The sequence below is a fragment of the Mycteria americana genome, chromosome 4 (assembly GCF_035582795.1).
Source record: "Mycteria americana isolate JAX WOST 10 ecotype Jacksonville Zoo and Gardens chromosome 4, USCA_MyAme_1.0, whole genome shotgun sequence".
Classification (NCBI taxonomy): domain Eukaryota; kingdom Metazoa; phylum Chordata; class Aves; order Ciconiiformes; family Ciconiidae; genus Mycteria; species Mycteria americana.
Window position 1 is genome coordinate 13,265,823 of NC_134368.1, and position 24,713 is coordinate 13,290,535.

General features: G+C 40.3%; 1 protein-coding gene across 6 annotated transcripts in view; it reads left to right on the forward strand.

The window, feature by feature from the left end:
* AFAP1 (actin filament associated protein 1) overlaps positions 1–16,675 on the forward strand; it is a 122,068-nt gene extending 105,393 nt beyond the window's left edge. For 3 of the 6 annotated variants that reach the window (XM_075499688.1, XM_075499687.1, XM_075499689.1), the window contains exons 12-18: positions 1,193–1,310; positions 4,876–4,990; positions 6,501–6,665; positions 7,274–7,464; positions 8,190–8,351; positions 10,287–10,337; positions 10,568–13,038. In XM_075499688.1, the coding sequence (XP_075355803.1) occupies positions 1,193–1,310; positions 4,876–4,990; positions 6,501–6,665; positions 7,274–7,464; positions 8,190–8,351; positions 10,287–10,337; positions 10,568–10,753 (988 nt within the window). In that variant the 3' untranslated portion in view covers positions 10,754–13,038. The other 3 variants (XM_075499691.1, XM_075499692.1, XM_075499690.1) reach the window with 3 other exon arrangements.
* The last annotated feature ends 8,038 nt before the right edge of the window (positions 16,676–24,713 follow it).

Genomic DNA, 24,713 nt, shown 5'->3' on the forward strand with positions numbered 1-24,713 from the left:
CCCTTGGGGTCATCATTGCTATTGGGCCTGATTCTGCCATTTTCTGCATTGTTAGGTCTTTGCTCCCAACACAAAGCCCGTTGTCATCTGTGGTATCTTGCATATGTTCTGCACAATTCCAGTAAAACAAGCTGCAATGTTGATTGGGGGGGGGGGGGAATAAACAAACAAACATATACATATATAAAGCAGTATATATAACACTGTATATAAGTAACAAGTGATAGGACAAGAGGAAATGGCCTCAAGCTGCACCAGGGGAGGTTTAAATTTGATATTAGGAAAAATTTCTTCACTGAAAGGGTTATCAAGCATTGGAACAGGCTGCCCAGGGAAGTGGTTGAGTCACCATCCCTGGAGGTATTTAAAAGACGTGTAGACGTGGCACTTAGGGACATGGTTTAGTGGTGGACTTGGCAGTGTTTGGTTTACAGTTGGACTTGATGATCTTAAAGGTCTTTTCCAACCTAAATGATTCTATGATTTTTATATATATATATATATATATATATGTATATCTCCCTTTTGAAGTGTCCAGAGGGCTCAGATCCACCATGTGAAAGAGAGCAAGAATGAGCATATAGAGTATTTGCATGCAGAATTACCCAGACAGAGTTGGGAAGCATACTGCCATTGTGCACACTCTGCCCAGCCAAAAGTTCTGATATGGAAATGAAAAATTCCCGGATTTTGAGGAAAAAACGTTCAGCAAATTTTGGTAGATATGTGAACTTAGATTCTGTCAAAGTTCCACTTTTTTTTTTCAAATTTTTCCTGGATTTGATTCTTGTTTCTCCCAGTTCCTAAGTTCTCATCCCCCCCAAATGTGCGTGCACGCAGAAACACCTGCTTCTCCCCGATGCAGACAACAAGGGAACTTTTATGGGACACTGGCAAGCAGGTTCCCATGTAAACATGCCACTGAGCAGTTACAGCTGTTGCCCTCCTGGCTTTCACACAGTCTTATCCCCACTGTAAGAATGGAGTACAGGAACATATGTTGTAATATTGGCTGCTAGCAGCAACACGTGAGTAGCAAAAGAAGGAAAACGGTCCTCAGCTTTCCTCCAGAAAGTAGGAAGATATGTGCTTCCAGGCTACATAATCAGATACAGGGAACATACCACTGGAATCATGATTTCAACTTAGGTTCAAGCACTGTTTTTTATTATTTTTACTTTGCTTTATTCAGTTTTATGAACAGGCGAGTTATATCTACAAATCCGTATCGGGGAAGCACTGCCAATGGCTACGCCTGTCCGAGCGGAATGGCACTTCATTACGATGATGTTCCCTGCATAAATGGATCGGTAAGAATTGAATTTGCACAGAACAAATGGTTTGCATGTGGTGAATGCATGGACATCTGAAAATTATATTATCTAAAAAGCCCCACTGGGCAGTTTCCAGATGAACTCCTATTTTTTTTGATTGGAGGCTGCAAACTTCTCTCACACCTACAGAGTATTAGGGGTGTGGGACATACTGTTTACATTAACCTGCACGTGAGCCAACGTGCATTTAGAAAGCAGTTGCCTGTTGATGATTTGTTGCCAAGTCCTTGAATATAATACTCACTTGAGGGGGTATTTTTTAGATCACACCGGACCTGGCAAAATTAAGGACTCGGTTACACCAGGCACTTTTTGGTGTCTGTTGAAAAAAAAAAAAAAACAAAACCGAAACACTTCTCAGTCCCTGGGGCTGCATTCCTCATGACAGCAGGTACTGCTCATCCCAAAGGAGAACCACAGTGGTCACTTCCATCTTGATAAATTGCAGAGCTGATCGTACCCAGATGTGTAATAGGGTTTAACACATAGTGGATGTTAACCCATAGCAATATGTGGTCCTCAGGAAGATTTACATAGGAGCTACAGCCTATGTCAGCTCTTAATTTGGGTTGCTTCAGAAAGGCCCCCACTGAGGCTGAATTCAAGAGAAATTCAGAGTTTCAAAGTGTTAAGTGGGCTGGAAGTTCACTCCTCCATCATGTCTTAGTAATGTCAGAAAGATGGTAGAAAAATCCCCTTGGGAACAACACACGGCCACATGTGTGGTGAGTAGTCTGTATGTGTAGCTCTTGGATGTGCTCAAGCCTTTGTATGAGTAGTGTACTGCCACAGCCAGGAAGGATTAAGGAAGGCTATTTGGCAACCAGGTTGGTTTCTTTTAAGATTAATTGAATGAATCACTGCAGTATTGTTGTTGAGCTTTCCATTTTTCTGAAAAGAAAAAAAAAAAATGAATGGCCTATAGCTATTTTAGCTGGTTAGGTTAGAATAATAATGCTCCAGCAAATAAAATGTAATACTAGCATCCTAGCAGCTGGTATTCACTGGAAAGACATATAGCCTGAAGAAAGAAAAAAAAAACCCCAACCTCTTGGCTTCTGCTAACTCTTAGGCCATATTACTTTTAACAACTCATGTACCAGATGTAATCCCACAGATTCATCTGTGTAGCCTGTGAGTATCCCTCTGTTAACACAGTCTGCTTGTGCCCCCTCAGTGCTAGGGCTAACAACGGAAGGTGGCGTCTATGAAACAGCCGGGGTGATAGGATAGTTCTGGTTTGCTCATGCTATGGAAAATGCACAGGACTGAGGCTATGAGCTATGTAATGCAACGCTTCCTTTCCACACTGTGTCCTCCCTCCCTTTCTAAATAGTTTGACTGGAGTGTAAGCAATAAGCATACGCTTGCTAAACACCAAGGGCTTGCTATGGTCAAAAAAATTACTAATGTTTGAATTTCACTTAGGAGGTTCTGCATGGTGTATTGTTTACTAACTGCCAAAGTCTATGTGTTGCAGTGGGAACCAGAAGATGGCTTTCCTTCTTCTCGTAGCAGGAACATTGGAGAAGAAATGCTTTATGATAACGCAGGCCTGTACGATAACTTGCCATCTCCAAAAATCTTTGCGCGCTATCCGCCAGCTGACAGAAAACCCAATAGGTTATCTACTGACAAACTCTCCTCTAACCATTACAAATACCCTGTCTCATCCAATCTGTCTTCTGCTCAGTCTGTCACTAATACCTCTGCTGTGGGGAGGGGATCTGGCTCGCAGGTACTGTACTATTTAATACTTAACAAAGCTTTTTATTTTTTGTCTGTTCTGTTTATCTGGTTGTTATCTTCAGGGCCTTGGGCTATTTCAGTCCCTTAGTGTTTGCCCTGAAGTGCTTAGAGTTTAGTCATGAGTCCACTGCAAATGAAATGTTTGCTACGTTGTAAATTCTGATGTGGAAGTTTTGGCACCTGGGAAACGCTTTCCCCACAAGCTCTTGATGATTTACAGATTGTGAATAATAACAAAAAAAATAGATGTGACCTTCCAAACTTAACCTGAATGCATATCTAGCCGCCTTCTGTCTCCTTAGGCAGTGATGACTTTAAAAAAAAAAAGAAAAGTGAAATATGACCTGGCTATGACAGCAAATTTGCCTCTCTAGAATTTTACTAATCTGTATATTGTATCTACTATGGTTATATATATTGTGAATATATATATATCATAACATATATTATATATATACTAAATGATATTGTATATAGTGTGTATATACCATATTTAAATTACTGCCTGTTATTTTCTTCCCCTGCAAAAAAGCTAAGCCTATGTCTATGCTACTTTCTGAGGATGGCCTCAGGCTTCTGGACCTCAGCTGAAATGAAATTAAGCTAAAGAGAAATGAAATCCTGTATGCTCAGGCTCAATAGCAGACAGGCAGACCCCAGCTGAGGAGCAGAGCAAACCTCGCTCACAGCCACGCCAGGGACCTTCTCTAGAGCCCGTAGCCAGTCTCCAAAAGCTGGTCATTGGCATAAGCCTGTGAAGCCACCCATCACAAAGATGGGTGGGTTCCAATCTAATCTGAAATGGAACAGTGAGTTAGATGAGTGGTTCCCTTGAATGAGGTACCTGTCATATTGCGTGTTAACTCAGTTAACCCTATAAAAACTTGATATCAGAATATTAGAATTCAGTGAAGTTGCAGAATCAGAGGTGGACCCGAGCAATAAATTGCCCTGGTCCTTGGCTGCAGCAGCAGGCTTCTCGTTGCACTCCCAGTTCGGTCCTCAAAAGCTTTTGGAAGCAGGTGAGCAGAGCACGGCACATGTATGCCCTGGGCTCGCCCAAGGCACCCCATGGCAACACTCCGGTTAGGCAGGACAGTGTTGCTCTTCCCGGGGTTCAGTTCAGCACAGGGCAGCCCTCTAAATGGAAACCTCTTGGACACGAAATGTGCTGTTTCTGGTAATCTTGTGAGCTTGTCTGGCTACTATGAGAGGTTTTTTTAAGTAAGAAAAATTGTAATTGGTAGCTGGAGGTTGTATAAGAGGAAATTGATATGTTAACTCCTAACGTTTAAAAATGTGTAATAATTGTATTGTTTTGAAAAAAGACTAAATCCATGCACCACAAGGATGGCAAGGTCATATAGTAAATAAGAAACAGTGTTGAATTTTTGTGTGGCAAACCCTGTTAGGTTTTTCTGTATGAAATTAACTCCCAACAAACCTATGTTTCAAGAATCTTTACTGTATAAAATTATTCAAAGGTACAACTTTTCTGCCTCGCAATCGCTTTCTTAATATAGTAAATGCCACAGTTTTAAATAACTTGGAGACTGTGAGAAGGGGCGTTCATCCCCTTGTTATCCTGTGATTGTCGGTGTGGCTCCCGCTGAGCAGGCAGCTCTCGGAGACATCTCTGGAGGAAGCGCCGTCTCCAGCTCAATCAATGCGCTCTATTAAGGCTCTCCGAGCAGGCGGCTTTTTGTCAAGCTTTGCCCTTGATGAAAGGGTGACTGTAATGCCTGTGGCACAGGAATAGCTGGAGCCCATTTGTACTTTTGTTTTCAAACAGTTTAAAGGCAAGAAGCCTCCTGCAAGTGCTAACGGGATCACCGGAAAAGGGAGAACTTTAAATAGCCAGCCAAAGAAATCTGAATCGGTGTCATGTGTGAAGCGCACTGCGTCCAGTAAGTATCTCTCCTCTCTGCTGCTTCACTTGTGAGTGGAGTCATGAGGATACCCAAAATAGTTGTCTTCTTAGCACGCAAGATAAAGAACCATTGTGGTTCTTCTGTGGCTGAGAGGCTGAGCAGGAGATGCCCAACAAGACTCTGAATAGGAGATACTGTGTGAATTGGTGACTCATTAGTACTCCAGCCATGCCATGAGATAAAGTGTTGTCATAGAGAATGATAAATATGAGATGTGGACTCATGGCTGCAAAGTCATGAGGGCAGTAGGAAAAAAAAAGGGTAATGATTCTTCATTTGGAGCAGAGAGTAATTCTGTATTCCTCTTGGAAGAGGCATATGAGGAGCTGAGAAAGATGTGAGAACACTCTATTGGTCAAAAGGGGAAAGCACTCCTATCACTAATGAAAAAGAAAAGGTAAAACAAAATTATAAAGACAACCACACAGCTCAAAAGCTTCCTCAGAGAGAGGAGATTTCAATTGGTGAGTGGCATGTTCAGAAAGAGTGTTCTGGGCAGGCGAATTGCCTCTAGGAAATCCCTAACAGGGATTGCTTTGCTTAAAGAAGAAAAGACAACAAAGAAATGTAATTGCATTTTTAAAATATGGATTCAAAAATATGGCTTCTGCTAGAGAAGGAAAGAATGTGGGTTTTTTAATCCCATGATAAATTTTTAAGAAGTCATGTATTTAATGGCAACAAGAGAAATTTGGGTTAGACTCCAGGAAAAAAGTATGTATCTTTCTAACCATGCAGGTCAATCGGTACTGGAATAGATAGTTGTGAGAGTAAAGGCATCTCCGTTACTAAAGACCAACTAAAACTGGTTTGACAACTGTTTATCAGGAATGGTTTAGTTGACTTTGCCTTTAGATATGCAGACAGACAAAGTGATCTGTTAGCTGACCTGTTTTCTTTGAGTCTGCAACTGGAGCAGAGGTATAGAAGGGGCTGTGATATAAATCAGACCACAGATACATGTGAGACATGAAATGAAAGCATTTATGCGAGAAATCAAAAAAAGAAAAAGAAACCTCTCAAGTATCAAAAAAGTGAGAACATCTTTGTATTCTCTAATGTGAGGTGAGAAAAGACATGTGTTTTAAGGACAAATGGAAACCAGGCAAAAAGGGCAAACAGGTAGCTTTTCCGCTGACCCCTTCCAATTAAAAATCAAGGGTTCAGAGATGAAGAGGAGCCTCCTTTCCTTCTTCTGAACTATATAGAAAGGCAAGGCCATTTTTCAAAATGTACTACAAGGTGACTGGTATTTCTCATCTTCCCCGTCTAAATGTAGTGAACAAACTATCTGTCCCGTACCATTTCCAAAGCTGTGCTTCAGAACTCAGCAGGAATCACGGACCTTGAGAAAAAGTCGGTGGAAGAGGGATGGTAAACCGGTTTCTCAAACCATGAAATGCTTCATGCGATGTTCGGTCTCAGGGAATAGTTTAGAGTTTCACTGTTAATTTAACCATAAATAACCACAATCCAATACATACAGATGCGGAGCAGTACAAATACGGCAAGAATCGTGTGGAGGCAGATGCAAAGAGGTTACAAAGCAAAGAGGAGGAGCTACTAAAGAGGAAAGAAGCGCTCCGGAATAGGCTGGCCCAGCTCCGAAAAGAAAGAAAAGATCTACGCGCTGCCATTGAAGTCAATGCTGGTATGAGGTGCTTTTTTGTGCTGAATTCTGCCCTGGGTAGGCTTAATTATCCAAATAGCTTTGTATTCGGTGCTGAAGACATGCCACTATATGAGGTTTGGTTTTGATGTTAAACAATACTCTGTAATGCCTATATTTACTTTCTATATAGATATAAAATATATAATATAAAAATATATATTTACATAATATATATGTATAGGTGTATATACTTACTTTGCATACCTATTTTATATATGTGTGTGTATATATATATATACACACCTATGAAATGACACTGATGGAGACTTCAGACAAGCAGAACATGGGAATAATTTTATTGTGACTGCCCAATTATATTTTCTTGACATGGAAAAATAGCAAAATAAATACTGATTTGAAACTAGACCAGAAATCTAGGGAAGGGACCTGAAAGAAAGCATTTCATTTCTGTTGCTAAAATTTTTACATGAAAGAAATAGTTTTTGCAAAGTACATAACGTTTTGTGATGTCACTGATTTTTAGAGATTTTTAAGAGAAAAGTTCTTACTTTTTTTAAAAGAAGATGATTTCTGTAAGTGTCAATTTAAGCTTCTTATTGAAATAATAACGTTGCTGTGGATGACAGGCAGGAAGACCCAAGTGATTCTTGAAGACAAGTTAAAGAAGTTGGAAGAGGAGTGTAAGCAGAAGGAGGCTGAGCGTGTAAACCTGGAGCTAGAACTGACCGAGGTGAAGGAGAGCCTTAAGAAAGCCTTGGCTGGTGGCATCACACTGGGCTTGGCTATTGAGCCCAAGTCAGGAACATCAAGCCCGCAGGTATGCAAAGCCATTAAACATGCAAATCCCAGTACCGTGAGCTTCTCAGTTCCAGTAAAATGAGTGGGAACTGAGAGTTTTCAAAAGGTTTATTAAGCCCAGGAAATAAGAGCAGAACTAAATGCCTTTCTGCATTATTTGCATTCCTCACCTACATCTGGTGTACTTTCCACAGCAACGGGGAGCAGGTAGCCATGGGAATCACAGGCAGTATGTATTAGGATGATGTACAAAAACTGACACCTCATTGTCCTCAGTGACTGTGAACGTGCATGAACTGAGACACTGCTCCATCCCAGGGAGATTTAAATGTACTAAGTCATCGTGCAGTGATGGAGACCTACTTGTGTCAGTCCCCTGTCAATCACTGTCACCCTTTGCAAGGGCTGCATCTCACACATTCCTGATGGAGCATGGCAGCCTTGGCTCATGCTATGGATCTGTGTGAGAAGCAACTGGGTAGCTGCATCAGAAGGATCAGAGGGATGTGTCAGTTCCTCCAGATGACCCAATCTTGTTTAATCCCAGAAAACAAACTTGAATCTTCATCACAGACCACACACTTTGCTTTGTTTTCTTTTGCTCTAAACTCTTTTTCATTTATCCATCATTATTATGAATATGGTTTCTTTAAAAAAAAATCTGCAGTTCTAAGTCTGGATAGAAAATATTGCTCATGTGACTATTTGGAGGAAACTCAATGGAGGGTTTTCACTCTTTATTAGTCTCCAATTTTCAAGCACCGAACTTTGGAAAACTCTCCAATCTCCAGTTGTGATACCAGTGATACTGAATGCTCAATACCTGTGAACAGCGCAGCAGCGCTGAAGCGACCTCCCTCATCAAATAATTCTCCATGTCGAGGCCATGTCCTTCGAAAAGCAAAGGTGAGAAGACTTATGTCTAGTTTTCTTTGTCTGTCCTTTTTCTTACTTTTAAAAAAATCTTATTTGCTTGTGGCAAGACAAAGACAGAGAAGGAGAGGGGGAAAAGTTGGTTTCTGCTCCTTCTGTGGGTGAAATTTAGCTTTAAGAAGAGAATGTGCCATATCAATTATTCGTATTACTACATAAATACTGCTGATTTTGGTGAACCTTTTGCAGAAGAATTGGCAAGTAGTTTGGGAGACAGATTTGACTACTTTCTCATTCCCTGTTTTTCTCTGTTCCTTTATAGATTTAATTTGCAAGGTAAGTGGTCTGTAGTGTAGACAGCCCATCTAAAATTCATAGTTACATTAATTTGTGTAGCAGAGAATTGGTCAAAAGAGCACTGTTATAGTAAGTGTTCTGAAATAACACAAGATTGGGTCTGAGCTTTGCCAGCTGGTGCAAGAGAAGAATAGTTCTACATTATAATAATCCACAATATGTTGTGCATGTATCTACTCTTAATGTAAATTGAATTAATTTAATTTAGTCTCAAAAGTACCAGGCTGAAGTTTGTGTTCCTCTTGTATTGTTAGAGTTTTCTAATTATTGTGCTTTAGTTTAAATGAGATTTTTATGACCATTCTTTCAGGCTAAATTTGCTAGCAACATAAGCATGTGGGCAGCACATAACCAAGGGTGACAGTAATAGCGTTGGCCCAAGCTTTTGTTGATTTAGCAGTTCACTGCTAATTGTAATTATAAACAATGATAAAAATAGACATTTTTCTTCCATTTAGTCAATTTCTTTTTTCAAAACAATGAAGTGTTCTGTATAGGGATTTTTTTAAGTAACTTTTGTTATATGTCTTCACTGATTATATACATTTACAGTGACTGAGCATGAGCCTGGCACCTAAATGTAGTAGATACTGAAAAATCATCATCTCAAATTATTTGGTTTTCTGGCACATGCTAATCTCTCCGTTTCCTCCCCCCAGCCCCTTTAACCTCTCTACATTGCCCAGGCCATGAATTACTGCTCTGACTGTACCGTATGTGAGAGCCTTCTCACCCTACTTCTACCACCATTTCCTTCATCTTTTCCATGGACATCAACTGCTTTTTCTGCCAGTTAGCCTGAATTTAAATGTAAATTCAACTAAGAATAATTAAACTCAGAGTAACAGGTTTCAGTTCTATTTAACTTTGAAATTTGCTGCTTGCATTTCAAAGCTGAAGGATTCCCGTGCGCTAAAGCTTATCTGTGTATTCAAATTATACCCTAATTTGTCTCATAAAGATATCATCTCTAACTATACACTCCATCTTAGATTCGCATGTTAGCACAGCGTTACTGGGTGGAATGTGGTCTAGCGGTTAGAGCAGAGTCCTTACGAAAGGGAGCGTGGATTTGTGCTGCACGCTGGGCAGGCACATTAAAGCCACCCATTTAATCTTTAGAGCTGGAGAAACCAAGGCACTATAAAAACCTAAACATTTTTGGTGTAAAGAATACCTTCCAGCTGTGGTACATTTTTTTATGCTCAGCATATACCATACAGGAAAAACCCTGCTGTGTTGTTTGATATCGCTGTGCTTTGGATGGCACGATAGGTTGGTCAAGCTCTTTTGTAGAGGAGTCTTGGATATATGATTAGGCTAATCAGAAAGGATACAGAGCTACTAAGCATATTTCCCATCCTGGGAAAAACAACTCAAAGTATCCAATTCAGCTTTAACAGCTTTTTCCTAAAACCTCATGCACTAAATACTGAGTGAAATTTTGCTGAATTAGATAGTGCAACCCAAGCTGTACTCAGCCCGTTCGCAAGGAGCTGCAGCCAAAGCCTGCCATCAGGTACACATCTGCAGCACGCCCCGCTTTCGGGGGGGTTAACTGTACATGTGCGAGGGTGGAATCTGGCTCTCAATTCTTTTGGCCTTTTGCAGTTATGCGTGAGCCCAGGCCTTATAGATGTGACTAAGGAAAGGGCGTCACACGTGAGTATCCCAGAGCAGAACTTACTTGGCTCTCCACGCATGGATGTCAGTGTAATACGTGGGCGTGAAACAGGTTTCACGTCCGTGCTAACGCTTGCATCTTCAGCAACTGGCAATCTCCCAGTGTTATGAGGGAGTTGTATAAGCGTTCCAAATGCCAGATTTTTCCCCCCCCAGTATGCATTTGAATGCACTGAATGCCTCCCTTCTTGCTCTTTCCTTGCACGAAGGATGCCGAGTCTGTCACCAGCCAGCCTTGCGTTTGCAGCCACCCTCACGTCACTGTCACGAGCTCACAGCCCTGCGCCGCGCTCCGCTGGGGCTGCTGCTGCTGCTGCCACGCGTGCGCACCGTGCCGCCCGCTCTGCGAGAGCTGCGTGGCACGGCACTGCCTCGGCGGGGCGGCGAGCACCTGAGCCAGCAGCCCTGGAACCTGCTCCGCCGAAACCTCTCTCCTCTCAGAGGCACTGACATTAGAGGGAAGTATGGAGAGAAGCAAGAGGACAGATCTAGTGTTAAATCCAAGAACTAGCAGCAGTTTGGGGATTGACTCTTTAGGACATACGCTGTATGTATACTCATATATGCATACATGTATTGGGATCTTTTAACTTTTCTGTTTGTAACGTGCTTTTAATTTTTTTTAGAAAGTAATCATATTTTTAAGAAGTCAGAAGGCGTTTTAATTGCAACTTTGCTACTCTCTACTTGGCTGGAAATGGAGACTGTATTAAAATGTGGAAAACAATATTCTTCATTAGCATTCCTAGAGAAGTAAAATACTCCTAATATCCTCGCTGTACAAGAAAAACAATGATTTTAAATATTTCACATTTCAAATGAATTTCTAAACCCAAATTGTTATGTGTAGCAAGGAAACTGCAATGAGTATTTCTGATCTCTTTTCAAAACTGGTGGAGTGGTGCATGTCAGCAGCTTACATTTTGTTTATGTTCAGGGACTGGAGAAGAAAGGGAGCTCTCCCCGTTCCCCAGCTCCCAGTCAGGCAGTCAGTGTTGACTTAAACATTCTTTCATTGGCGTGAACCTGCTGGAGAAATGGAAACAAAGAAAAAGTTCCTTCTGCACCTGCAAAAGAAGCTACTGCTTTCAAGGCTTATTTAACACTTACTTAGAAAAATTCTCCTCCCAGTTGCTTAGCCAACAACTTCCTTTAGAGCTTTGGCAGTGTATACATAGAGAATATACATTTAATATCCATTTGTAAGTAATTTAGTTTTCACCAATACTGTGTTTTAAGTTTAGGTTTACCATAATTTGAAGTGTAAAACTAAATATTTAAAACCTATTGTATTTTAATAAAAGTACCATTTAAATGAAGAAAAAAACCCCACAAGATTAAAAAAAAAAATAAACTACTGTCTACCTGCTTTAAACCGAAGATTTTTTTTTCTGTTTAAACCCAAGATTTTTTTTTTCTAAAGCAGCCACCAGCTGTGACCTTCACTGTTGCTTTACAATGGTTGAAGAGGTGTCATGGTCATGCAGCTGTTTAGCCAAACTAATGCTATTACTGCTTTCAGCAGCAGAAATAGATTATTTACATGGATAAGTAACAAGTCAGAGCTCTTAAATGTTGTGGAATGAGTGTTAAATTCAGGAATTCGGGTTGGGAGCCAAGTCAGCAGGCTGCCTGCGGAGTAGATGGGTGGGAGAGGAATCTGTAGACCCCAGTGCCTGGCTGGGGACAGCTGGGCGGTTGCTCCACGGGGATTACGGCAGCAAGAGGCCAACTCCTTCGTATCTTCATTATTTTCTGATCGCTGTAAGGGCGTGATTCAGGGAGTAGGTACAGTATGGATGTCCTAGGCTGAGCCCATCCCTCTTCAGCTCTTCTGCTCCTATGTACTGTTAGGAAATACTGTAGGTATCACTCAGTAACCACAGGTTTGACCTACCTGGGTATTTAGCGATAGCAATCTCACGATTTTCACTTCTGTGGCAGAAGAAAGGGCAATACCTTGCTCTGAGACATATGGGTGAAAGCATTATAGATTATGTGATTTGCTGTGCATGGTAGGTGTCATTGTCCTCAGCTAACAGGTGGGGAAACTGAGGCACAGAAAGGCAAAGTGATTTCTTTAACTTGCCGAGCAATAGTTCAACTTGGATTATGTATACGGGAAACAAATGCGATGTAAACTAACTTGTTTTTCTTTACCCTGCCTGTAAGTCTCTCTACCTCAGTAAGTTGCCCTTTTTAGCCATAGAAAGTGTGACTGCCATGAATTTTACAACAAAAAATTGAAGAGTAGTAAAGCAATCACTTGGTGTCAGCTATGAGAGATATTGAGTGCTTCCTGCTGTCTCATGCAAGTAAGTTAGAAAGCCCTGTATGCTAAATCAGCCTCTCTCTTATTCAGCTCCAGCTGAGTGTTTTAGACCAACTGTGGTGTGTGAATTTGCTCCATAAGTACCCTTTGCAGAAAACAAACACGGCTTATTTGCACCGTGCTAGAGAAAAAGTTGCCGTATATAGTTGCGGAGGGGTGGAAGCTGCGCACGGACATTATCAGGACATACTTGTTAGCGTTCCCTAACTAACTTGTGGGCAGAAGGCTGGATCCAGTGACGTGAATGGAAAAACTGTAACTGACCTCAGCTGGCTTTGGCTTAGCAGATCTGATGACATCAGTGAAATATCCTGATTCCTCTAACATTTTCCATATCTTCTTTTCCCCCCCTTCCAGGAATGGGAGATGAAAAATGGAACATAAATATAGCAAAACCACTCACTTTCTGTAAAGGCCTTACCTGTTATGGACCAAGACATAGGCTGCAAAAGACTCATCTGAAAGGCGGTATCAAGCGATACAACATAAGAGGTTTTATAATTCTGTTAAGTTAATGGTAGCTTGGCGCTAATTTGCCTGTATTCCCTCTACTGTATTGCTGTGTAACTACGTGTGCCCCTTTTTATTAGCTGTAACTCTTTATTTCCAACTTCACTGGTAAAGAAAATGAAAACCAAAAAAAACCAAACCAAGCATAGTAGGTAAAAAGGTGCATAAAGTCGCAGTTGAAAGTTTACTTTGCTGAAACAGCATAGACCAGCAACGTTAATTCTACTGCATCAGATGGCCTGAACACCACTGAAGACTGGTGCGTTAAGACCGATGTGAAATCATTATGGATAAGAAGTACTCTTACAGGTTAAAACTGACTTTGCGAGGTCTGCCACAGAGGTGGCTGAGTGAAGTCTTGCTCATTAGCAGTCGCCTTGCTGTTAGCGGTTCAAGTGGCAAAAGAAAACTGAAGAAAGGTATTCACAGAAATGGCATAGCTTGCTTGGCCGAGAAGGCAGGAGCTCTTCAGTGCCGCTGTCTTCTACGCTGGTGCAAGACCGTGGGATGACACGACTCAGCTGTGAAGCATTTCTTGGATACTATTTAGACAGATGCTTTTGTCATTGGGGGATAAAAAGCTGCCATACTTTGAAAAAAAAAAAAAAGAAAAAAGAAGCATTTTAGTACGTTCTCTTTATTAGTATTCCGAAGCACCAGTCATTTTCAAAGGTCATGTTGTCGAACTATGATTTGTTCCTGATTTTTTTAAAAGGCAAAAGGTATTTTTAGATACTGCTTCTTTTCTATACTTTTAGAAGAAGAAAAAGGAAACGTAATTCAAATTAATCCTCAACAGATAATGGCAACTCAGTCAACTCAGCTTATGCAGTCAGTCTTGTTTTGTTTTTTTTTATAATATAGTATTGTTAAACTTGAGTTATAGAACACTGCTGTACTTAGTTTCCTTTGTCTTTTCAGACCTCAGCTATTATTTTTGAGGAAGATGGATTGAAAAGATGATCGTTTCCAGACTCTTTTATAAACAATTTTACAAAGAATTGGGGATTTTGTCAGACAGGAGTCTGTGTCTGTTTACTAGGAAATAGTGTCTTGCATTTTAGTCTGTAAAATTATAGAAACCTGTTCTTCTTTGTCTCCATCCATGTCACTCCTGAGAACTTACATGCAGTAAATTGCCAACTAAAGTCCTTCAAAATCTCAAAACTGGCTTCAAAAAATCAGAAGAGAGAGAGGGAAAAAACATATAATGAGTTGGGTTCTTTTAATTTTTCCTCTGTGGTTTTTTTAAGCCTTTGGAGAGCCTTCAATCACATTCTCAAGATTTTTTTTCACCTCAACTGTGAGGACTAGAAAATCACTTTAATTAAAAAAATTAAAATACTACTCATACTTTGAGATAATCACAGAGTCTTGATAATTAGTTAAGACTTGCAATTAAAACCACAGCAGCTGGCACCACAGCAGATAGCAAGGATCACATCCCTTTATGGCCCAGCCTATCGTTTGTCTCTTAACTTTAGGAATAGGTGTGTGTAACTCTTGAAGGGTACGCTGGGATTCGCAGCTGAGCTGGATGCCAGAGGACTTCCCGCAGGAGCTGGTGGGATTTGAAGGCACAGAGCTATCAGAAGGACCTGAGAGCTGATAAGGCACAGGTCCTGTTCCCAAACGCAGTTAGTGCCAGAGATCCCATTGACTTCAGCAGAGTAGAAATGGGGCCCAAAATGAGAAAAGGCTCTTTGCTTCTTGGGACTATGCTTGTATAAAGTGCCGCAGGAATGCAGATACAGTAGGGAAGCAAGTGTCAGCATGGTTTTCATTGAAAACAGGGCTTTTTAATATTATTTTAGGTAATCTGCTTACTTACTAACTCTATAAGTGGAGGGCACATTCTATGCTGTATGACTATGGACTAAACAGTATCAAGTTCCCATAAATATGAGCAGAAACAAATTTGAAGCAAAAGTAAGTTCATTTAGGCTTATTATTTCAAATTAAGTTATTTATTTGTATATTTCAATAAATATTTAATTTATATCTGTACATATTTATGATGCAAATTAGGCTTCTAGTCAACATTTTCAATGATGTATCAGTTGCTATTAAGAAGTGGTCCTGCATCAAGTAATGCAGAGTAGTCAAAAGCCAAATCATTTGTCTTGTTTACCCAATATTGGCGTTGTATGTTCCACCCCCTATATCCCATGGAAAAAAAAAAAAAATCCTTGGCAAGGACAGGTTTTAATCCATTCCTGAGATAGAAGTGTGCAAATTTCTGTCCAAGCAAACACAAATCGCGTGGTGCTGGGGCCATGCACACAACCCCAGCCCCGGTGCCACAGCCTTCTGCTCTGCCGTAGACGCCGGGTGCCCTCGGCACCTATAGCGCCCTTGGCACCTATAGCGCCCGCTGCAGCAGCGGCTGCCGGCAAAATTAAGCGTCTTTCACCCTTCCTCAGCAGAGGCTCCATAAAGCCACCACCACCCCCTCGCCCCCAACCCGGCACGTGCTGTAATGGTGTGTCTCTAAGGTGTAAGTACATTGGTCCCATCCCACTTTGCATTAGTGACCCGTCTATTCCATCTAATGGCCAAGGTTTGGAAAGGAGGAAAACAAAAAATCTCGGGAAATAACCTCTCTATAGACCACATTCGGTGCTGTGAAATATACTCTGTTCTGTTGAATAGTACTATTGCTGTACAATTTTTTATAAAAAGCAACAGAGCTTGTATTTTCACCATTTTTAGATTTCAGGATCACCAGGCAAAGTCAGCAATAGAGCAGCATGACTTTTGTTTTAAAGGAAAACTCTTGTATTTTAAACCATTGCATTTCTATGTCTTGTAAGAAAATGTTACACTTGTGCTTCCTCAGCAAACTCCTGTTACTGTACCAGGTGCTTTTTTTAATTGTTTTTTATGGGTGATGCTTTTTTAAAAAAAAAAAACAGATCATAACTTTGGGGGATCAAAGGTGTTTTTTTAATGAGATGATTGTGGCAATTTGATTTTTCGAATGGAGAATACTTAATTTAGTATCAATTTTTGTTCAAGACACTTTCAAATTAATTGGCCCAGGCTGTATGTTGTAAGATAATGTTCTCATATTAAGAATGTAATTATTTCCTTATTGTATTTTTTAAAAAACAAAATCATATTTAAAAATCTCTGTGAAAAAAAGCATGAAAGAAACATTTTAAAAGTTTTTGTTTTATTTTTGTTATTGGATGTGTTGGCAGTGCCCATTATAATTGACTGTAAATATAGTCTTTCTACTGTTTTTCTCAATGTATTTAAGTTTTTTAACACACATTCATGGAAACTTCTGTTAAAAAAAAAAAAAAGTCCAAAGCAGACCCACCTACAAATGTGTGTCTTAGTAGCTTCAACTAACGTTATGCCTTTCTAGTTTATTCTTCAGAAAGTCTTGCAGAGTGTGAAAAAAGACTGGCACCTGGTAGGTGCGACAGATCCGAGATCATTATTAATAAAGTTACCTGTCAAAAAAGAAGTGTTTGCGTTGTTGTTTCTTGGTATTTGTCAGTATAATAAGTAGGTGGCACCTTAGCAGGACACCTGCAATAGTCCTCCTCAACCAAGTACCATTCTCTCGTGCCAGTCGGTTGAAAAATGCTTGGACAGATTGGAATTAGTATTTTTTTGGTGTCAGTTCTGTCCCCATTTAACTGCGATGGCCTTCTGCAACTTGAATGCAGTCTGTCTAGGGGATCGTCCAGCAATGGAACATGGAAGCTCGATGTTTTCAGAGCTCATAGCAGAAGTTACCGCTTATTGAGGGTTACTGCATCCGTTTGCTTAGATGTCAGCCCCGTTAATAAATAATGTAAAACTGTAAAACATTAAAAATTACCCTAAGAAATTAAAGTCGATCAAAATCAAACTGAGCTAATTATCAGGCTACTTAACTAGGAATATAGCAATTCCTTACAGAAGACTGACAGATTAGATTGAGAACTGATAAGCCATAATTACTCCGTGTTGCTTTTCCTAGATTTAGTTCTTGCTCCCATCACACTAAAATTATTACCAAATACCATACTTAAATAGAAAATACATTTCATTTTGCCGGACTCAGGGAAGCAGTATTATAAGGTAGTCTAATTGGTTTCCTTTCTGTACTCACAGCCTCCTTGACCTCAGGAGAAAAAGGTGGTCAGCATATGTGAAGCATGTCATGGTGGTGTAACTACTAAGAGTTGTCTCTCAAGTAGACACAGCATTTTGTCCGCTTAATCAAAGCTTATAACCTTCACTGCCTTTTGTCAATTAAAAAGCCTTCAAAAGAAAGCAAATTATTAGTATTTCTCTAGAGAAAGAAAGAATGTCTGTAGAGAAGATATCTATAGGACAAGATGTATTAAAAATATCTTATACATAAAAATACATATTTAGAATATTTGTACTATATAATATATACTATTATTATAGTATAATAGTATTCATGCAAAAATTAGAAAATTATTACCTTAAGTTACTCAGGCTCATGGCCTAAAAAAAGGCTTAAAGAGGATCTTAGTGTTTTTCTGTAAGCTACATCTAATATTTGGTCTACCCAGTTGCATCCCAAGAGCATTCAATATGAAAGACCCCACCAACACCTAACTTACTCCACTGCGGTTTATTCCTGCAGGTGGGCACCTACATTGTAAACATTGCAGTGCTTGAAGGTTACATTCTTCTTTTTGTATATTTTTTTTTTAATTTGTGCATAAGTAATTGAGCACCATCAGACCCCTCATGACTGTACTTAAGCACAGGGCTTTATAAAGAAGGGCTCCTTGCGAGAGGATGAACGATGCCAAATGTGACACCATTTTTTGAATGGAGAGGGAAAAAATCAGGAAGCACAGACTTACGGCTGTACTGGGCAAGCTGACGGATGGTATAACAAAGTGAAGAATTAGTGAACAGACTGAGAAATCACTGTACTGGGGTAGAGTCAATGCAGGTTTTATACTGGGGTGTCATTGCTCATGAAGTGCTAAGAGGTCTGTGGGGCTGTTAATGAGCTTCCAGGAAAAGAACATACCCTGCTTGGATTTCTTCAACACGCTTTTGACAAGGTCCATCACTAAAGAGGTTTAAGTAGCTACCGGAGAAAAGGAACAGACACAACAGGATAAAAAACTGGGTGGTAAGCAAACAATAAATAGGGCATGAATTCTCTATTTCCAGTGGCGTTGGCCTTGGGATCCTACAGGGCTGGGGTCTGAGCCTTGTGCATATCAGAATAATTGGGAAAAAAAAAGAGATTAAAAATTTGCTGTTACTAATTTGTTCAGGATAGTAAGCCAGCTACAAGGATTTCCAGAAATACCTTTCACAACCTCACCAGTGATTAAAATGTCAGGAAAAATTCAGTGAAGATAAACGGAGAAAGAACTGTCTGTGGTAAGAAAAGACAAAAACTCCCCAAAAAAATCTAGACAATTATGAGCACCGAAATAGCTCTGCTACACCCAAAGATGATCATGGAGTTTTAACAGTTAGGTCCAAGAAAAATATCCATGTACTGCATAGTAACAATAATTTTTAAAAAAGAAAAAAAAAAAAAAGGCAAAAAACGTCCTGTAGCAAATACCCTGTGGTCTAAAATGCAGTACATAGCTCTAGACCCTGCCTGACCAAGACACACGTAACATCACGGCATAGGCTCTCGGCAACAAAGCATCCTGGGCTGTAATAATACCTGTCGTCCAGGGCACCAAATGCCCCCATGGATAAAGATAACACTAAAACAACTGCTACGGACAAGAACTTGCAGAAACAAGTGGTAAAAGAAGGAAAACACCCACCTGCCATCTCTGATAGCTCCATCGTCTGCTTTAGGACCTACAGAACATTATCCAAAATCTGGGCACTGAACGTCATAAATAGATAAACTCATATGGGTGATGGTACAAGAGCAAGAAAGAGATCCAAAAGTACAGAAACCTCCCCATACAGGGAAAAATAATACTGATTTTACAATTAAATTCAAAGATGAGGGCTTTTCAGTGTGAAAAAAAAAATCTCAAGGAGGGGAAAGAATATATTAAAAGGTTATAAAAATCGGCAGCAGAACGTGACATGGGAATGAAATAGTCCTTGTCACTAATGTACAGACCCTGAGGGTATCAAAATTAATGGGGCAGGTTCAAAACAACTACACAGAGGTACTTTCACTTACTGCCTAATTCAGCTGTGGAACTTGTTGCCACAGGATTTTATGGATGCTAAAAGCTTATACAGGTCCATAAACAATAAAGCAAATTCATGGCAGAAAAGAATTACGTACGGCTATTAAGCACAGAGCTACCAGCTCCGAAGCAGAAAGGCCCAGCTCCACGGTGGCTGGAGGCTGGAAGCGCATACTGGGTAAGCGTCCTCCTCTGCTTCCCCCTGTTCCCCTGCTGTATTGCTATTGATAAATGAAGCTGGTTTCTTTCATAAAAGGCTATTTAATTTTTCCCACCAGCAGTTACAAAAGCATTCTCTCCTATAAAATAATGTATCCTATAAAATAATGTATTCTTTTCAGTTTGATTTTTAAAGCAAGCATCTGTCTTAAGATCAAGACAATGCAATGTCGTTCCTTCACAATATATTAGATAACTGAAATAATTAAATTACATCAAGAGTATTCCTCTTCAGTAATCTCTCCTGATGACATGGAAATAATTTTCCTATTAGATTTTGTAGAATTATAACTCAGTAGAATTATAGCTACACAGTCCTGAGTTGAACTTAAGTGAAAAGCTTCATTCCTGGTTTCATTATTAATTTTTAAATAGACTGATAATTGCTGTCACTGAATTATTTCTTGGAATTATGGCATTTTTAACCTGTTTTTTTTAGCATGTACTGCTGCTTCTGATTTTTTTGGAGGTCAGCTTGTGGTGTGATGCTGTAATGGTGAGAACGGATCCTTTCATGCTACAGATGCTGCTCAGTAAAAGTACACTGAGCAGCATTTGTAGCATTTTGCTTCAGCTTTTGAAAACACGAAGGTCAGAGTACAGTAACATTTTCACCACAGCAGCTGGATTCATATGAAAGCAAAGCATCTTTCAAGGCGTAAATCACAAAAGGAAAAAAAGGGAAAAGAAATCAGTGTGTTAATGGAAAACAGGAAAAAATATTGGCTGGTGTTTATGACTCAGAAGTTTTATTATAGAGACATAATTTATGATGATGTTGAAACCAGCTAGGCTTCAAAATAGTGTAGCAATTAATATGGCTTTGATAAGGACAGCAAAGGAAACAGAAGTGAAGTGATTATCTTCTTCTTTTTTCCATGGAAATTGGTTTCTGAAGTAAAGTAGCCCTTCAGGTTAAATATTAGCAAGTTTCATTTGGTGTCTCATTTATGGGAACAGCGTGTCTGTGTCTGTTCTCACTCCTGCCCTTCCAACTCGGGAGCTTTCCTCTGAAGGAGCTATTGGAACATCATTAAAAATAAGAGACTTTAGGGTTTCTTTTCATTTGGCTTTTATTTATATCAGAGCACTAAATTTAGGAAATGAAACATAGTCACTTGAGATTCAACAGGCGGCTTTTTTAGTAATAAATTGCAGTTTAAAGTCTCAGCTAGCCACAATATAGGATTAGAGAACCTAAAATGACAACCATCAGAATGTTTTCTAGCTGAGGTACACAAGTAGGGAAAGCCTCGAGCTTCATTTCTGAACCCAGCCTCGCATTTGGCATGATGTGCCACAGGGTAGGATCATACGGCCCATACCGCGGGGCTCCTCTGGCTGCTAAGTCTTTCAGCAGGGACTACGAGAAAGTGCTGAACTAGGGCAGACTGAGAAAATGAACTTTAAACTTATATTTTGGAAATTTTTCCTTCTCTTTGCCCATCTTCTGATCCTCAAAATGTACTCACTCCATGAATAAATATTCCATTCGTTGTCTCATTAAAACTTCACGGTAGTCTATAAAATTTCTGTGGCTAATTAAAAACTTGGTAGATAGTGGTTTCTGTTGTGCTTTGTTCCAATGTGAGGTTTAGTAAGACTTCACACTGCACATACGCAACCCTCAATTTTGCAAGGAGGATGCCGCTTCCCTACAGCACAGGCAACTCTTCAGGAAGAATGCGGGATAAAGGAAAGACCAGACAGTTACTAAAAAAAGAATAAATAAGGAGCAAGTAGTGTGCGTGAAGAAGCCAATGAAAACGGAAGAGATTGGAATAAAGGCGGGGAAGGGCAGAAGAACGCACACAGCTTTGTTCTGTTTATGGCTCTTTCTTACAGGGAGATCAAGGTTAAAACCTGCTGAATTCTTTAATTCTTTAGCTAGACAGAAATATTCAGCCTTTGGTTCAGCAGAGTTCTAGGAGAACATTTATTTCCCTCCTACTGCAGTTGCATGGCTTCAGTCTCACCACCGAGTGTCACCCTCCACCAGCTGTACCGCACTACAAGGGGCCTTCTCCCTTTTTCCCTAGGAGGGGAGCGGAGCCGCAGCAGAGGAGGGCGAAGCGGCGTAGCTGAAGTGCAGGAGGACGAAGCTTCGCTGCAGGCTGTGAGTTCAGTGCTGCTGAAGGCGAGGAGCTTGCTGCTAACTACTGACAAATCACCCCACGCACACACTCTGGGGGCTGGCTAAACCACTTCCCCTCCGCAAATCCCATGAAATGCTTTCACAAGAAAAACAAAGCAACCAATAGTTTAAAACCAAATTTTATTAAAGAAAAACCTGTTGTGCAGGTTCTCAGGACAAATGCATACCTTTGGATGCAGTGGAGTACACAGGTACGTATACAGTAGTTTGCCTGCTACGTTTGGAAGCTGAAAGAGACCGTGATAAACTGTACTGCACAGTTCATCACCATCGTTAAAAGTTGCCAAAAACTCGGTTGTGGATCACTAACAGATACTCGGTTATGTGTGTGCACTACATATTGCACAGGACTTTTGATTAAGCTATTAATTGTGCAATTGAATCACAGTTAAGTGTTACATTAAGCATATTCAAACATATATTTGATTTTTTTCCTCAAAAACAGCACGTCACTACAAAACTGCCATTAAATGTTACATATTTACAAAAATATACAAATAACACTTTTCCCCATTTATGACAATGCACCAGTTATGGATTAATTTCATTCTTCCCTTGAGCCCTGATACCGTATACAAAGCAACCTGCTCAAAGTCAAGGTCTCCTGAAACAAAATTAGGAAAAGGCATGTACTGCTTTCACAAATACTAGAATGTGCAAAGGCAAAAGGAGAGGACTGCGTAGTCATGTATGTTAAAGGTATGGACTATAGCATACTGATGACTGCTAAGAGCCTTACACGGATTGGAAGGGCCCCTTTGTCAGAAATCCGGTTAGAAAACACAGTGTTAAGCATTTGCTGATCATATTCTGGAAAAGCAGTTGCAAGTAGTTCAAAAACTAAGTTCTGCCTTGGTTGTAATTAGCTTACATCTGTCCGAAGTACTCTCTTGCTAACCACAGGAATAAGAATTACAGGTGAAAATCAGCCCATCACCTGTGTGAGTACAGATGCAGCGAGATGACAACTGATTTTAGCCTGCAGCTACGTTTCACATTCACCGTGGGTGAGCGCCTTTCTGCTGTAACGCAAAGCTGAACCGACAAAGTCCGTGGAACTACGTGGCCATAAATTAGGGTAGAATTTGGCCCTGCAATGCCAAATAATGCTCCACGTGAACAACAGGGTAGCGAGAAACGCTTTGTGAATCTTCACAAGAAGTATGTCAAGTCTAGTTTTTATTTGATTGGCTTTCATCTCTTTACCAAGAGCTGCAGCTCTAAATAGCCAAAAAATATGATTTGGACTTGGTTTAATAGCCAATTTTTTCTCCTTTTGTTCACATGGGTAATGCCAGCAAAATCTATGTGATTTATCTGTCCGAGTCTGGAATGAGAGATTTTGGACCCACCTGTGCTGAAACAGCCACAGATGCACTGTAAATATGCCAGTATCCATCCTTTACTCTTAAAATGGAAAGTTTTCCCATTCCAACTCTCATTATCTCTCCAAATCTTCCTTCAGTACTTAATCCAGGGTGAACTGATATTCCTAGTGCAGCTTCATAAATACAGAGCAATGATACTATGATAATTTTATTTAGGTGAGGAAGGGTGATAGTCCATGTCTCCTAAAACCACACTTGCAATGCGCAGGTGTGATATTCTTTAGAACCACCTCCGCTTTTGCGAAGAAACGTATCTATGGTTAACAGAAAGGTAAATCACAGTAGCTGTACCTATTTGTAAAAATAAGTGGCAAGTAAAGCACAGAAGTGGAAGCTTCCCAAATCACCCTGCCAGCTGATCAAGTTCCCCACCTCTTCCAATCTGCTACTGCTCTGCAAAGTTTTTCTTCTATTTTTTTCAGAGCCACACAGAAGAGGATAGAAATGAGTTAATCCCCTTTTGACATCAACCCAGCTTACTGGCAGAACCACAATCAGAGAAAAGGAACTCAGAAGAGACTGGGATCAAGAGGGGAGAATTCAAGTGTACTTCTCCATTTGATTACGTTTTCCCTCCAGAGCCTTCTGTGCTGCAGCAAGCGCAGCCCATGACTTACACCCATGAGGAAATAAATCATAGCTTGTCAGTGACAAATAAAAAAAGGAGCTGTACTCAAATGCTTGGTGTGTATATGAAATGGAGGAACTCTGTGTTCCTAAAATTAAGATTTCTAGTCACATGTTCAGTAAACTCCAGTGGCTGGTGTTTACCCTCAGGAATACTATGCCAACTCCATTCTTCCTCTCTAAACATTATAAAATTACGGCTCATAGAGGGATTCTAGCAAATTACATTTAAGCAGTATAAATCCAAGACACAGATGCTATAAAATAATTCTTCTCCCTTGTCTCCTAGCACAGTGCTGTGCTAAGGAGGAAAACCATTAGCAAATGGCCTACAATCATCTCAGAAGTCAACCTACATTGGAGCTACCTCTGGAGCACACACACGTGCATCCTGGCTTCTGGGAAGCAACCTCTTTTCCATGCACCTCAAGTGGGATGTCGCTGTGAGTCAGATCCCTCTTAAATTACAGGTAGAAGTGCTGATAATTTCGCATGGTGCTACATCAATTTAGACTCATGGTTTAAAATCTCTGTATGCAACCAAGAAAACTGAAAATAGTCGCCATTACGTAAGCATTACATGTATGTAAGCAATAGTCGCATTAATGTAAGCTCCATGGCTTAAGCAAAACAAAATCAACAACTTGTGGCAAAATCATAGACACTGGTAACACTGACTTTCTCCCTGCTTTTCCTTGTCCTGTTTATTCTTGCGCTCCCCTCCCTCCTGCATCTCTCTCACATACACTCCCTCTCTAACACAGGCTCTACCCTACAAAGATATCGCTAAGCTTTTCAATGATCTTACTCCCATCAACGTCTCCAAGCTCCTCCAACAAGAAGATTCTGCCAAAACTATCTGGTGACTTTATGGGGCTTGAAAGCAATGGCAGAATGCCTCTGCCTCTAGGAAAGGTTGCATACAGACCCGTCCCACAAACCTGACAAGTCAAATTGCTC